The sequence below is a fragment of the Geotrypetes seraphini genome, chromosome 19 (genome assembly GCF_902459505.1).
Source record: "Geotrypetes seraphini chromosome 19, aGeoSer1.1, whole genome shotgun sequence".
Taxonomy (NCBI): Eukaryota; Metazoa; Chordata; class Amphibia; order Gymnophiona; family Dermophiidae; genus Geotrypetes; species Geotrypetes seraphini.
In genome coordinates, this window is record NC_047102.1 from 7,700,007 (window position 1) to 7,716,308 (window position 16,302).

A 16,302-nucleotide genomic window follows, 5' to 3' on the forward strand; every position below is an offset into this window, starting at 1 on the left:
GTTCGCTTTATAAATTCTAAGCGAATTACATTACAGTTAAATTGGGATAGAACAATTAAATAAATAAAAAACAAAAAGAAACAGGGTCAATACAAACTAACAATACAGACAAAACCGGAATAATTGGGAAAGAACATAAGGGAATAAAAGTTACAAAATTGTTGTTTCCCCACTGGGAAGAGAAGAAAACTATGAAGGATAGGAAAAAACACTAGGGGTGGGGTATAAAAAGAGTAAAGACTTTTCACTTTTATTATTTTAAATTATCGAGGAAAAAAAATTCCTTTTTAAAGATTAAAAGAAGCTTTGAAGAGAAATGTTTTTAGATTAGTTTTAAATAAAGTGAGGTCTTTGATGTTTCTAATATATAAAGGGAGAGTATTCCAAATAAGCGGCGCTTTGACTGAAAAAATATCGTGGCGTCTAGTTCCTGTTATTTTTAATGAAGGGACCATGAGTAGCTCTTGGGTGTTAGATCGAAGAAGGCGGTTTGAAACGTGGGGAATTAGTAGACGATCAATAAACTGAGGTTCATTAGAAGTTATTGTTTTGAATACCACTGCGCCACACACTCCTCCTAATGAGTTTGGGGTTCTTCGCAGCATTCTGTATGAGAAAAGATTGCAAGTACAAAAGGCATTTCATTTGTGATGAAAGGCATCTAGAAGCAGGTGATTTTGGCGTCGTTGCAAATGTAAGGCAGTTTTCTGAAGACTGCATGTAATAAGGGAGTGAGTCGTGGCACAGGGCAGTCCCTGGACAAGGGGCTGCCCTCTCATCTTTTCGTAGACCGACTCAAGAAAGTGCAGCAGGGCACCACTCCCTTACCCAGACACTCGCCCTTCTTTTTCACCTCTCGTGACAGCCCTGGAAGGGTGGCACGGTTAGATAACTGTTTGTTCTGCTCTGCCAGTTGTGCTGAAATTATTACTTGCCCAAGAGCGACACCTAGGGGTAATACGGTAAGGAGCCACCAAATTGAAGGTGGCAGGAAGACCAGAAATGGATCCACATGCAACTTTCTTTAACCCTTTATTTGGCCTTGTTGCATGGGAGATCTGCATCTCCAAACGCCTGTTTCCTTGGCACTGTTGCTCTGGTTCAACATTAAGCAGCCTTTTCACCATCTGCCAATTAAAGTCCCCTTATTCGCCTGTTATTCTATCTTTTCTGTCTATATTCAGTCTCAAGGTCCACAATCCAACTTACTTTTCAGGATTTCCACAAAGAATATGAATGAGATTTATTTGCATTCACTGCTTTCATTGCAAGCAAATTGATCTCATTCATTGCGGTAATCCTAAAAATCAGGCTGGGTTGTGGACCTTGAGGACTGGATTTGAGGACCCCTGCTCTAATTTGTCTATTAAGAGCATGAGAATATAAGAGTTGGCATACTGGTACAGACTGAAGCCCAGTATCCTGTTTCAAATAGTGGCCAATCAAGCTCACAAATATCTGACAGTATCCCAGAAAAGTAAAACAGATTTTATGTTGCTCATCCTAGGAATAAACAGTGGGTTTCTCCCAGGTCAATCTTTAATAATAGCTTATGAACTTTTCTTTTAAGAAGTTAGCCAACCTTTTTTCTTAAACCCTGCTAAGCTAACTGCTTTCACCACATTCTCTGGCAACAAATTCCAGAGTTTAATCACACATTGAGTGAAGAAAAATAGTTGATCTGGTTTGTTTTAAATGTATTACTTAGTGGCTTCATTGCATCCCTCCTAATTTTATTGTATATCATGCCAATGTAGTAAGTAGCATTCTATGTTACTACTGTTTTAATATTTTTCTATTGTTTTGCCTTTGTCTAGATTGATTTTGTTGTACATCACCTGGAGTAAATTTCTTCAACAAGGCAGTAAATAAATCCTAATAATACATACCAGCTAGCAAAAAAGAACATGCCATGGTTTGATGGCATGTACTTTGCCATTTGGCTTGCATAGAGGGTGGGCAAGATGGAATGCTGTAAGTTTTACACGTTCTAGTACAGGGCTTGTGCCCTAAATGAAAGTGTATTTTATAAAGAATATAGGCACTTTTCTTTATAGAATAGGCTTGAAATAGGTGCCCAAAGCATCACCTTCAGTAGAGACTCAGGCTGCACACATGAGTTCTTCAAAGGTCTCTTGCCTAAGGTGCTAGACAAGCAGAGTCTGGTTCTGCTTGAGCTACAAGCCAAAAATTATGTTGCATGGGGACAGAAATTTCACCCATCCTCAATGGAATCTAACCCATACATACCCGTACCTACTAGGATCCATTCCATCCACATCTGCCCTCATCTGTACCTGCAAGAGTAGATGTGATTATTTACTTGTTTGCAGCTCTCTCTTTCTTCCCATACTCAATAGCCTCCTTTGGTTTTTTTTTGGGGGGGGGTTTGGGGGGGAGGGGGTTTGGATGATATTAACTATTCAAACAATGAGTGTTCCAAGCTTTGTTCTGGCGTTCTGGCTGCCTCTCGGTGCATTCCAAGCCTCATTCTGGAGTCGGAGATTTTTGCCTGCACTCCCACAGGAGGGAATCCCACAGCACCTTCTTCCATCCGTTCGGGAATCCCGTGGGTTTTCACAGGATTCCTGCCATTCCCAAGCAGATTTCGATTTCTCAACCTCTCTGCGCTTATACCCAATGCAGCTAACATTACCACCTGGTTTCATTAACACAGCTTCAAATTAACCTGCAGGAACTGCATCTAGTTTAAGATTAATTGTTGAGAGAGATTAAAGTAGAATCCAGAACGCATATTACTCATTAAAACGTAAGTAAAACATAAATTCAGAGAGTTAGTGAGTTATTAAAATAATTCAACTTGCCTCACAAGTCATCTTTATAAAGTAACAACTGTTTTAATGGGAACAAAGAAAGATGATGTTGAATGATGTAAGCCTGATTTGAAGCACTCTGGATTTCAGTTCCTCTTAGATGGATGCAGATATTCTATAAAAATGTTTCATTATGTTAAAATTGGATCCTATCAGAAGGATGTCCATGAGGCAGGGCGTTAGCTAATCTAACCCTGCTGATAACTAAAGATCGGGGCAAAACAGCAGCACAGAAAGCCTTTGTTCGTTTTAGCGCAAAATACAAGGGTCATTTCATAAATAATGCACACTTTTTTTTTTTTTTAATTTACATGTTTTATTTTTTTTTTTTTTAAAGTATTTCTTTACAATCCTTCAATATAGTCTCCGTGCTTTGCAATGACCGAGTTCCAACGTCCGGGAAGCTTCATTATTTCATGCAAGATGCCGTTTTTGTTCAGTTGCCGAATGGCTCGGGTACCGGCGGAAGAAAGCTCTTCCAGAGATGCAAAACGATGTCCATGCATAGGCTGTTTCAACTTTGGATAAAAGTCGAAGTCTGGTGGACTCGTGTCTGGACTGTAGGGAGCAGGAGGTAACACCTCTCAGCTGTGTTCGCGTAGTTTTCCAATGACGACATTCCCTTTGTGTCGAGCTTTGTCGTGAAGAATGAGTGGCCCAGCTAACCGCAACTGAGATCGGGTTTTGTGCATTTTTCTGTGCATTTTTTGCCAAAAATCACGATAATATACTGCTGTGACACTTCTTCCACATGGAACTTTGTCTGTGATGATGACGCCTTCATGATCAAAAGCAAAGATCATCATTTGTTTGACATTTGATTGAGCTCATCGAAATTTTTTTGATTGTGGAGAAGATGGAGCTCTCCATTCGTCGTTGAAAACCATGCAAATGCGGCTAGGAGGTGTTACCTCCTGCTCCCTACAGTCCAGACATGAGTCCACCAGACTTTGACCTTTTTCCAAAGTTGAAACAACCTATGCGTGGACATCGTTTTGCATCTCTGGGAACAGCTTTTTTCTGCCGGTACCCGAGCCATTTGGCAACTGAACAAAACGGTGTCTTGGATGGAATAATGAAGCTTCCCGGATGTTGGGACTCTCATGTCATTGCAAAGCAGGGAAACTATATTGAAGGATTGTAAAGAAATACTTGGGGAAAAAATAAAAATAAAACAAGTAAATTTAAAAATATAGTGTGCATTATTTATGAAATGACCCTCATAATACATCTTTTGCCTCAGGATTTCCTTTCCTGCCACATCCCAAAGCAGCGGGATGGAGGGAGTTGCAGGGGAATAAAGTAGAAGCTGAACCTTGTATGAAAAAAAAAAAAGCACCTTGATATATCTGCTGATCACATTCAGGACATCAAGGGTAATAGACGATGAGAGCTGTGATGGGCATTCCAGAAAAAGAGTTCCAAAATTGCTTTGAAGGGTGGATTAGGCGCTGGTGTCAGTACACAGCTTCCCAATGTGCGGCGGCAGCAAAAAGGGCAAACAGAATGCTAGCAATGATAAAGAAGGGGATCATGAACAGATCGGAGAAGGTTATCATGCCGCTGTACCGGGCCATGGTGCGCCCTCACCTGGAGTACTGCGTCCAGCACTGGTCGTCGTACCTGAAGAAGGACACGGTACTACTCGAAAGGGTCCAGAGAAGAGCGACTAAGATGGTTAAGGGGCTGGAGGAGCTGCCGTGCAGCGAAAGATTAGAGAAACTGGGCCTCTTCTCTCTCGAACAGAGGAGATTGAGAGGGGACATGATCGAAACATTCAAGGTACTGAAGGGGATTGACTTAGTAGATAAGGACAGGTTGTTCACCCTCTCCAAGGTAGGGAGAACAAGAGGGCACTCTCTAAAGTTAAATGGGACAGATTCCGTACAAACGTAAGGAAGTTCTTCTTCACCCAGAGAGTGGTAGAAAGCTGGAACGCCCTTCCAGAGGCTGTTATAGGGGGAAACACCCTCCAAGGATTCAAGACAAAGTTAGACAAGTTTCTGTTGAACAAGAACGTGCGCTGGTAGGGCTAGTCTCAATTAGGGTGCTGGTCTTAGACCAGAGGGCCGCCACGTGAGTGAACTGCTGGGCATGATGGACCACCGGTCTGACTCAGCAGTGGCAACTCTTATGTACTTCAAAGGTGGCCGTAGCGATATTTAACAATGAGGTACGTAGCACTTTTTCTAGGACGAGCTCACAAACTTAATGGTCAGACCTCGCGTGTCTCACGGTCCACATAAAATTCTGTGGGTGGGTCTAACCTGTGGCCCCACTCCTCCACCAGGGTTAGCAGAGAGGATCCGAGATGGAACCAAAGAAGGAACCAGGTTTCTGGCAGGAATCGGTGGTTTTCCACGCCTCTCTTGCTATTTTAATTCTGCTGTTCACGCTGTTATTCAAAGGTGTGCTTTACGAGCACACGCCAACGAGACAGACTGTTCGAGAGCTTAAGGAACACAATGTTGATGCGTTTTTCATCATGGCCCAGAGCGGCCTGCAGCTGCTGAAAAAGGACTATTCTGAGAATGGGTCATAAAACACCAGATTCAGAGTTTGACAGGTAGCTTGTTTCCCTGAGTTTTATAAGACTTTGAATGGACTGAAATAAAGCAGCCTGCAAAGCTTAAACCAGCTACCGCTTCAATTAGATAGAATTGCTTGCTGTGTCTCCATGCGCAGACAGCCTCATGCATATTCATCACCATAATTATAGTGGTTTTAAAAAAAAAAACCCCACAAGTAAATTTGCGACACACAGTATTTTTCATGCCTCAAATGTATCGATAATTACCGCAGGAATTAATTGCGAGTTGTTTAATTTTGTACTTTGTCCGTTGAGGCTAGCAGAAACGTTTCGAAACGAGTAATCATAAGCCACGGGCGGCCTTGTGGGCCGCCACACAGACGGGTGGGTACCTACGAGGGGGGGGTGCTGAAAAGTTCTCAGCCCAACCCGCTTCCTAAATTCTGAGCGTTATTTTGCCATGAGCGGAAAAGAGTGTTGTTTTCTTTTGCGAAGGGCCAACGTGCAGAATCGTAATGCTGTGTTTGACATTTTTTCAGTTCGTTGATTGAACCCATGTCAACGAAAAGTGGAATTTTTTTTTTTTTTGTAAACTTAGGGCTCCTTTTACGAAGCCGCGTTTAGGGCATTAACGCGCGGAATAGCACGCGCTAGACGCTAACGCCAGCCTTGAGCTTGCGTTAGTTCCAGTCGCGTAGCGCGCGGTAATATCCTGCGTGCGCTAAAAATGCTAGTGAAAGGAGCCCTTAATTTAAAGCATCTTAAAAAAACAGTCAAACTAACACTATAAAGCAGTAGAACCAAGAAAAGGCGTGGAATTTTCAAATGTGGAACTCCGAGTCATCACGGAGTTCCTATTCCTGCAGAAGAAAATGCGAAAGGAAAACCATGAATATATGATGCATTGAGTGGTCAATGCCCATCATACTCCACAGTGAGGAAGTGGTGTGCCAACTTTCAGCATGGAGATGTCGAGACCAATAACGCAGCAAAGGTCTGGGAGGCCTCAAACGGTGTCAGCTCCTGAAAGTGTTACATAAGAACATAAGAAGTTGCCTCCACTGGGTCAGACCGAGGTCCATCTCGCCCAGCGGTCCGCTCCCGCGGCGGCCCTTCAGGTCTGCGACCTGTGAAGTGGTTTCTGACCTCTTTTATAACCTACCTCAAGTTCTATCTGTACCCCTCTATCCCTTTATCCTCCAGGAACCTATCCAAACCCTTCTTGAACCCCTGTACAGAGTTCTGGCCTATCACTTCCTCCGGAAGCGCGTTCCATGTGTCCACCACCCTCTGCGTAAAAAAGAATTTTCTAGCATTTGTTCTAAACCTGTCCCCTTTCAATTTCTCTGAGTGACCCCTAGTGCTTGTGGCTCCATGACCTGATTTTGGCAGATCGGCGAATATCGGTTAAAACAATTGCTGAGACACTACAGATATCCATGAGCACCTGAGTATGCAGAAGCTGTCAGCCAAGTGAGTGCCCAAATGTTTGAATGCTGACAAGAAATGGCATCAAGTGGACACTTACAAGTTCATTTTGCAGCATTTTCAGTGAGTTGGTGCCAATTTTTTGGGGAACGACTAGTTACTGTTGATGAAACATGGTAAACACTACTATGATCCTGAGACAAAACAGTCCATGAAATGGTGGCACTCAGGTTCTCCAAGGCCAAGGAAATTCACGACCCAAAAGTCAGCAGGAAAGGTCATGGCCTCAGAGTTTTGGGGTCGGGAAGGTGTTGTAATAGCAGACTATGTTCCAAGTGGCCAATCAGTTACTGCAGAACCACTACTGTTACTTGCTGTGCCGATTAAAGGAGGCATTGAAAGAAAAAAGGAGAGGGAAGCTGCGGAAAGGAGTTTTCTTTTTGCAAGACAATGCACCTACTTGGCAAGGCTGAAGATAGGTGCTCAATAATTCAGTCATTTGACACCTCTTGTTTCAGTTGTGCTGTTTACTCCGATGGCCTCAAGTTTACACTCTGTGTTAAAGGTTCAGAGAAATATCGCATATCTCAAATAATAAGTCCTGATGCTGGCAGGCTCGGCATTCCTGGGGGAAAGCTGATGCTGCAAGATTGCTAATGTTTGCTGTACATTATAACCCTGCAACGCTTCAGCCCTACACTTGCAGTGAAATGCTTAGTAAGGGCTTTATTGGAGGTTGGTGCCTAGCTTGCATGTTAATTGAAAGAGGGGGGGATAAGCATTATTAGATTATTTGACCTTTGTTCTTTGACCTTGATACTGTTGGCCCGTGGAAGGATAGTCATTCACCCCCAACAAGGATGGAAAGAAGAATGCATTGCAGAAGTGATACTGGAACAGAGGTTTTGCCAAAATGGCTTCTGTTGGGGGGTGTGGGGGGGTGCGCTTTATACTTAAAATGAAATCTGAAGAAACTAGTGCTAGGTTAAGCTGACATCAGCACACTGACGTCAACGCGTGCGCAAAGGCCCTGAGCTGAAGAGAAGAGCCGGCAGAGAGAAGAGGAGCCGACGTCGGAAGATTGCTTACAGGACCTGCCTCTCTTCGCGAGAGGCGTGTCCCGTAGGCAGTCAGCCTGACCTCTCCTCTTCCCCAGTGTACCGCGGCACACCTGAGATCTCGGGAGGCACACCATTTGCGATACGCAGCTATACGGGAAAATACAGCGTTCTTAGACGTCTTTAGCCGTAACTGCTTGACTGTTGGAATATGTAGATCTATCTGCATGACTTGCAGAGCGCAGCTGCCGAAGCGGAAGTCGTGAGCCGTGGAGCCGTAAACTGACCTTTTCAGATAAGTGGTCTACTGTTAAAACATCTTTTGTAGAGCCATAACGTTTGCCACTCCAGTAGAAGCGAGAATCCTTGCTCCATGCAATGGGTTATGATTAAAATTCAACCACCTTTCCAGCGACGACGTACCGCTGCTATGGCGCCTTGCTGAAGAGCACAATTGAATCCTCTACCACACCATTTAATGTACACGAATCACTGTTACGTAATTTATCTAGATAATCTTTATTACGCAATTCTTTTGGTAATTCCTATAATTTGTATTCCGCCTTGAACAATATATAATGTATAATGTATTCGAAATTAATTTTCCTATGAACTGTTTTCCTACCTTCTTCTACTCTATGTTTATAACCTAACTAATTTATTTTTCTCAAGTACTTTAGCAAGAATGTGAGCCTTTGGGACAGTCAGGGAACTCTAAGTACTTTCTCTTCATCTTAATTAATCTTACGGTACAGCGGTATATAAGAAATAAAATTATTATTATTATTATTATTATTATTTAAATATTTCAAAGCCTTGAAATGTTATATGATGATATTATTTGAGAAACTTGCCCAGTATTGATGAGAGGGGGGGAGTCATTTGTGTTTTGTTCGAAGCGGAATATGTGGCAGAATGCTATCCACAAAACACTTTAGTGCTAAATTAAGCACAGAAAGATTAACGGCAATTTATAGCTTGAGCCAGTACAGCGTGATATAGTATTCCTCCCCAATCTGAAGAGTGTCCTAACTATTGAGTTGTTCCAGCTTTCTAAAGGATAAAGGTAAAGGAGTCATGGATTTGATATTTCTGTGGTACAATCAAAGTGGTATTTTCTGTGTGCCTAGTGGGCTCACAATCTTAAGATGAAGAAGGCTACAGGTCCCCAGATGTAGGGGCTAGAACAGATTCTTGTATTATGGAAGCATTTGATCATGTTACATGTATTAAACAAATCTCGGCCTTTATAATTTGGGCTTCTCACAGACCCAGGTGGGCGTAAGAAAGACAGACATTCTGAAACCCTTGTAAGCAGTGCGGCTTACAAGGGTTTCAGAAACGTTACTAAACGTTTCCCTTTTTCTTGTGTCCCTAAGTGGTGGCCATCGGGCAGGATTACGTCACCTCCGAGAGCCAACTGCTGTATTATCCCAGCATCACCTATGCCATTATCGGGAGCTCGGTCATCTTCGTGCTGGTGGTGGCGCTGCTGGGCCTGGTTCTGCACCATCAGCGGAAACGCAGTAACCTGATGTCTCTCCCCGTTCATCGACTGCAGCATCCGGTCCTCCTGTCTCGCCTGGTGGTCCTCGACCATCCGCACCACTGCAGCATCACCTACAACGTCAACAGCGGAGCCCAGTACGTGACTAATCATCAGCCACAGGGGCCGGACTCCCCACCCTCATACTCCGAAGCAGTACTGGATGAAAGGTACATTCGGAAGAGATGAATTTATCAAACTGTTCAACTCATAAACACCTTCCTTTTCCTTTTGATTTCAGGAACAATATTGAGTTCTGGTCTGGTACACTCTAAGCCAGGGGTGCCCACACTTTTTGGGTTTGCGAGCTACTTTTAAAATGGCCAAGTCAAAATGATCTACCCACAATAAAATTAAAAAAAAACCCACAAGAGCACACTGCACGCAGAGAAAATGTGAATTATCATTTATATTCTGCAGGTTTTCAAAGAGGTCAAGGCAGATGACTCTATGCACTGTCACCTCAGTAACAACCATACAAAAATAGACAAATATACCCTCCTCCCTTTTTACTAAACCGCGACAGCAGTTTTTAGCGCAGGGAGCTGCGCTGAATGCCCAGCGCTGCTCTCGATGCTCATAGGCTCCCTGCGCTAAAAAACGCTATTGCGGTTTAGTAAAAGGGGGCCATAGTGCAAAATATAGACATCAGATATAAATTCAGACACATTTTGATCACTAAATTTTAAAATAAAATCATTTTTCCACCTTTGTTGTCTGGTGATTTCATGAGTCTCTGGTTGAACTTTATTCTTCTGACTGTGCATCCAATATTTTTCCCTTCTTTCAGCCTCCTGTATGCTTCCTCTCCTCCAGACCTCATTCCCTCCCCCAGCCTTTTCTTCCTCTCTCCTGCCCCTCCCCTTTCTTTCTCCCTGCCTCCCTTCTTTCTTTCTGTCTCCCTGCCCCCTGTCTTTCTGTCTGTCTTTCTGTCTCCATGCCCCCTTTTTTTCTGTTTCCCTTCTTTCTGTCTCCCTGCCTGCCCCCTTTCTTTCTTTGTCTTTCTTTCTCCCTGCCCTCCCCCAAGCCACCACCATCGTCATCGGAGAGCAGGCCCCCAAGCTTTCCCTGCTTCCTGACACAGCAAACAGAAGCGCTGGGCCGACCAGCCTTCCCCCTGACGTCAATTCTGACGTTGGAGAGGAAGTTCTGGGCCAGCCAGGTAGTGATTGGCTATCCCGGAACGTCCTCTCCAATGTCAGAATTGACGTCGAGGGGGGGAGCTGGTCGGCCCGGCGCTTCTGTTTATCGCGTCGGAAAGCAGGTAGAATACTAAGGCAACGCGAGTCATATCACGGAGCCCGGGATGGGCCCTGCGATCGACCCGCGTTGCCTTCGCGATTGACCTTTTGGGCACCCCTGCTCTAAGCTATTAAATTTGCTAATGGAATACAAATTCTCCTATCAAGCTCTGCTAATATATAACTTACCATTTTATTTATCAAATTCAATTTCATTAGAAACTAAATTTTAAAAAAAACACAAACCCCATACATTCGTTGTGATGTGTGGAAAGTGTTCAGTGTCCTTGTATCCTGCAACAGAGCCGCTTAGAGAACAATGTCGGGACCATCATGTCACTTTTATGTCCCTGATAGATCTTATTGCCTTAATTGCACAAAACCTTTTGTGGTACAAAAGTGCACAGCAATGCGACAGTGTAACGCTTATCTTATTTTGAAGAGATTTCGCTGTTAGCGGCTCAGCAGGATAACAAATGCTCAAAGGGCTCTGGGCGCTCCATAACCTCAATTTTTTCTCCAAAATGCACTTGAATCCCCCTGTTTTTTTGTGGACTAATGACCTTAGCTTGATTTTGTTGTAAAGTTATTCTAATGTGTAGTTTATTGTAATACTAAGACACTCATTTTCAAAGCAGATGGATTTCTCAAAATGGCCAGGAAAACATCCCTCTGTTGAAAATACCTAAATTTTCAAAAGGGCAGATTTTCAAAAAGGCGATTTTCAAAAAGGCAGAATTGGGATATTTTTAACCGAGTTCATCCAAATAGCAAGAGTGGGGGTGTTTGGAGGCGTGGCAAGGGTGGGACTAGGGCAGGCTGAAAAGTTGGGAGACGCCTTTCAGCGATAATGGAACAGGAAAGAAAAACATCCAAGGCAAAAAAGGAGGATGTTTTTTTTTTCTGGACCTATTTCAGTCATGTCCAAGTTACCAAAAGGGACTCTGCCTGATCAGATAACCTTTGGTGGGATTAAGGCATGACTCCTCTTTAATTCCTCAGTGGTCACTGACTCCCCCTCTCACCCTCCCTAAGAAGTGAAAGCGACGGTGGATACCAGGCTGTCTGACGGCCGCTGGCATTGTGAAAGTGCCAAACAAGAGTATCAGGCAGGTCCCTGGATTTGCACCAGGGGACCCAGGTCCATATCTCACTCTTACCTATTTAATTTGTGGTTTAAATTGTGAACCCACGAGGCAAAACAAAAAGAAGCCAACCAATCTGCAGTGAAGGAACAGCAAGCAGGACAAAGAAGAACTGCGGAAAATGTACAAGGTGCCAGAATTTTTATTCAAGTCAATAAAAAAACGATGTAAAATACGATGGCAAAAATTGGCTCTTGGTTAAAAGGGTGCGGACCCGACACGGTCCGTGTTTCGAAAAACACTTCTTCCTGCACTTTGCGCAGTACCCTCGACATGAGATTTTTGCCGCCTGTTTCAGAAGTGGTTGGGGTTTGTTTGTTTTTTTTCTTTATTGCTGTATCCATATGGTTCTTGTATATTTGTCACCTGAGCATTACGGACCCCTGAGGAACAAGTGTTTTTTGAAACACAGACCGTGTCGGCTCCGCACCCTTTTAACCAAGAGACACTTTTTGCCATCGTATTTTATATAATTTTTTTTATTGACTTGAATAAAAATTCTGGCAGCTTGTCCATTTTCTACAGGTTTTTTTTTTTTTTGTTCTGCTTGTTAAATTGAGAGCCCTCCAGAACCAGCCCCCTGTTTCTAAATGTAGAAGTTATCTGCAATTTGGAATGTGATTGTCGTGGTGTACTTTTAGGTACAAGGATTTGGGGGGGGGAGGGTTCTTAAGGAGTGATGATGGGAAATGTATCGGAATGCTGTTGTTTAAAGCCCACTAGGCTGACCCTCTGCTTTGCAGGATGTCTGTGTAGCCATTTCTGTCAAAAATGATGCCTGCCAGTTTTGTGCCTGCTTTTTCGTCAGGCTACGATGTCTCGTAGCCCCATTTTTAAACAGAAAAAAACCTGACTTTTTCCTATTTGAAAATAAATGGCTGTCAGATGGACTTTTTTTGTGCACATTATCGGCAAAACATCCCAATTCGGACCTAGATGATGTTTCGAAAGTGTCCCTTTAAATTGGGTAAAGGGTAGTTTCTTTGCAAAAATTGTTTTCTTTGTGACAAAGCTCCAATCTGCAATGAAAATAAAAAATAAGATGAAATGTTACTTTGCTGCAGAGCCCTGGATGAACAGAGAGATTTAATTGTGTCCTTTTCTTGCAATAGGCCGCCATGGTTTGATCTTCCTCCACCACCGTATTTTTTGGACGAGTCTCCAAACCAGACCGAACTTCCTCCTTATCGCTCTCGGACAGGGAGTTCCGTGAGCGTGGACACGTCGAGGGCAGGGAGTCCTTTGCACGTGGACTGTTCTAGAGACAGAGGAACTGGTAGCATGGACAATCCCAGAATCCCTCGGGAGGCAGTGTCGGACACCAACAGCACTCTGCTTAGCCCTGTAGCCGAAGGAAAAATAGGATATGGGACGACCTAATATGGCTCGTACCATCTTAGTACTCTTACTACCACAATGTGCTTTCAATATCCAAAGGCAAGGTGGTGTGATGACTTCTGCTTCCCATTTTGGTTTGTATGAGTGTTCTTACTGTTGTCCCAAGAGATTTTGGGATTGAGAGACAGGAGTACAAGCCCAGAATGCACTGGGATGTTCTAGAAACTAGGAACAGCCCAAGACGCGCCAGACATCTCGGAGGCTTGCGGTTTCCCCTGTGCGAGATGCCAGTAATTCACTGCTGGGTTTTCTGCACATATGCCCCTCAAACCAAAGTAACATAGTAAATGACGGCAGATAAAGACCTAAACGGTCCATCCAATCTGCCCATTAAAAAAGACATGATTAAATTAACTTGTCTCTTCTTTGATATTTCTGGGTCGTAGACTGTAAAGTCCACCTGGTATTGTCCTAGGTTCCAAATGCTGACGTTGCCATCTAATCAAGCCATTGTGACATCACTGCTGAGGTTGGCTCTTTGGCATTGGTGGAATGAGGCATTATGACATCACAATCTCAGCTCTGGAATGTTGCTACTCTTTGGGTTTCTGCCAGGTAACATAGTCAATGACGTCAGATAAAGACCTGAAAGGTCCGTCCAGTCTGCCCATTAGTTATTCTCATTAAAAATACATAATTAATTTGTCTCTTCTTTGATATTTCTGGGCCAAAGACTAAAGTCCACCTGGTAATTCCTTAGGTTCCAACTGCTAAAGTTGCCATCTAATCAAGCCATTGTGACATCACTGCTGAGGTTGGCTCTTTGGCATTGGTGGAATGAGGCATTATGACATCACAATCTCAGCCCTGGAATGTTGCTACTATTTGAGTTCCTGCCAGGTAACATAGTAAATGACGTCAGATAAAGACCTGAAAGGTCCGTCCAGTCTGCCCATTAGTTATTCTCATTAAAAATACATAATTAATTTGTCTCTTCTTTGATATTTCTGGACTATAGACTCACATCCACCTGGTATTGTCCTAGGTTCCAACTGTTGAAGTTGCCATCTAAACTCGCTCCAGCCTATCCAACCATCCCGTTGTTTGCAGGATATCTACTGTAAAGTCTGGCCAGTAACATCCTCATGTTCCAAAATAGTGGAGTTCCCACTGATGCCCTCCCCAGCCCATCCTACACTGAATCACCACATATGGGTCACAAACCGTCCAACTCAGTCCAATACCGGACTTAGTTCTTTAATTTATACCATTTGTTTTCTAATTAGCATTTTTCTGTCATTAGCAGAAACATATGACTGTATCCCATTTTGTTTGAGAGGTTGTGTTGGTTTTTTTTAAATTATTGTAGCAGAGAAAGGCATTTTGCAAGGATCTTCCCCCATGTCAGTCCTACAGGTGGTTCTGTAACGCGCAGTCTGGGCGACTCTGTGCTGTGCGTTACCAGAAACTTAATCCTGGCACACTTGGATCTCCTCTGGAGAGTAAATTTGTATTTTTGACGGTTCTGATCACTTGCGTTTTCTATTTGCTGCCTCTGGTAGTCAGCAGTTTTTTTTCCTGCTCACAGAAAGGGCCAGTCCCAGGTACTTCTATTTCCGCTGACTAGTGGAAATATCCCCTTCCAGGCATCTTAGCAACAAAGAACTACTGTCTGGTCTTTCCGACCTGTTTTGTGTCTGTGTGTAGAAGAGGTAGAATCGGGGTGGGGTTTTAATTTAAGAGACAATGGTGATTTTTCATGCCTCTGCTGGTAAAAAAAAAAAAAAAGCGTAATAGCAAGTTAGAGTAGATTTGCATGTGTGCTTATGAGTTATGCCTCGTTCCACTGTTTTAAACCAAACACCAAAAGAGGCAAGCGAGATGCATATACAACCAAAATAGTTACATTTATTATATCTAATGATAAAAAGATATCATAAAAGAGTCCATAAATACAACTATAATTGGAAAAACAAACTGTTCTGTTGAAGTCCCAGCTAGGATCCCAGTTTCGGCTATGCCTTCCTAAGGGGACTAGTGAGCACGGTTCTTTTATTCTCCTTTTGCGACGGTTCTGGGGACTGGTCAAGTGACTTCGAAAGTCAAATATAGTAGGTATTTCATTATCCTGCAGACGTGTTCTGTAAGGACTTTTTCGACGAACCATTGAAGAGTCAAAGCGTCGGGCCCATAGTCTAGAACATTTATATAAATGATCTGCTGTTTTATCCTCCACATTCGCTCTTTGAAGGTTTTGGACTATATTTGCACCAAAAATAGAAAGAAAAATGACAGAAGAAACGGTAAACCAAGGATACCAAAGCATCTTTATTACGAGGGGGTGATGAAAAGTTCTCAGCCCAACCAAGAAGAGAATGACGTGGATATAGTTCAATCAATGATCTGAAACGATGTCAAAACATAGAGATTTGATGACCCTCTTTTCAGCTATAGTGGCAAAATAATGTTAAGAAGGTGGTGGGTTGGGCTGAGAACTTTTCAGCACCCTCTCATAAAGGACAATCAAGCCATTGTGACATCACTGATGAGGCTGGCTCTTATTGGTGGAATGAGGCATTATGACATCACATTCTCAGCTCTGGTTACCAGACACGGAAACTCTTCACACTACGAGAGGGAGCTGAAAAGTCCTCAGCCCAACCAAGACGAGAATGACGTGGATATGGTTCAATCAATGATCTGAAACGATGTCAAAACATAGAGTTTTGATAACCCTCTTTTTAGCTATGGTGGCAAAATAATGCTAAGAATTTAGGAAGTTGGTTGGTTGGGCTGAGAACTTTTCAGCTCTCCCCTCATAGGGATTTCAATTTTCTTTTTTTTTTTTTGGTTCTGTAAATCTTTATTCATTTTAAAGCCAAAACTAAGTGCAACATATTATACAGTCATTTACACTTTAACAGCACTTAAATTCAATCAGAATTATATTCTACTAGTCTTTAAGCCCGTTACATTAACGGGTGCTAGAATATATGTCTGTCTTTCTTTCTGTCTCTCTCCCTGCCCCTGTCTCTTTCTTCCTTTCTTTCTGTCTCTCTCTCCCGCTGTCTGTCTGTCTTTCTCCCTGTCCCTCTCTGATTGTCTGTCTTTCTGTCTCTCTTCATGCCCCTGTGTCTTTCTTCCTTTCTTTCTGTCTGTCTCCCTCCCGCTGTCTATTTTTC

At 43.0% G+C, this 16,302-nt stretch overlaps 1 protein-coding gene across 3 annotated transcripts in view; it reads left to right on the forward strand.

The window, feature by feature from the left end:
• Positions 1 to 13,576, forward strand: part of LDLRAD3 (low density lipoprotein receptor class A domain containing 3) — a 62,530-nt gene extending 48,954 nt beyond the window's left edge. For all 3 annotated transcript variants that reach the window (XM_033928858.1, XM_033928856.1, XM_033928857.1), the window contains 2 exons: positions 9,230 to 9,566; positions 12,895 to 13,576. In XM_033928858.1, coding sequence (XP_033784749.1) covers positions 9,230 to 9,566; positions 12,895 to 13,162 — 605 coding nt within the window. In that variant the 3' untranslated portion in view covers positions 13,163 to 13,576. The remainder of the gene's footprint in view (positions 1 to 9,229; positions 9,567 to 12,894) is intronic.
• Positions 13,577 to 16,302: the final 2,726 nt, after the last annotated feature.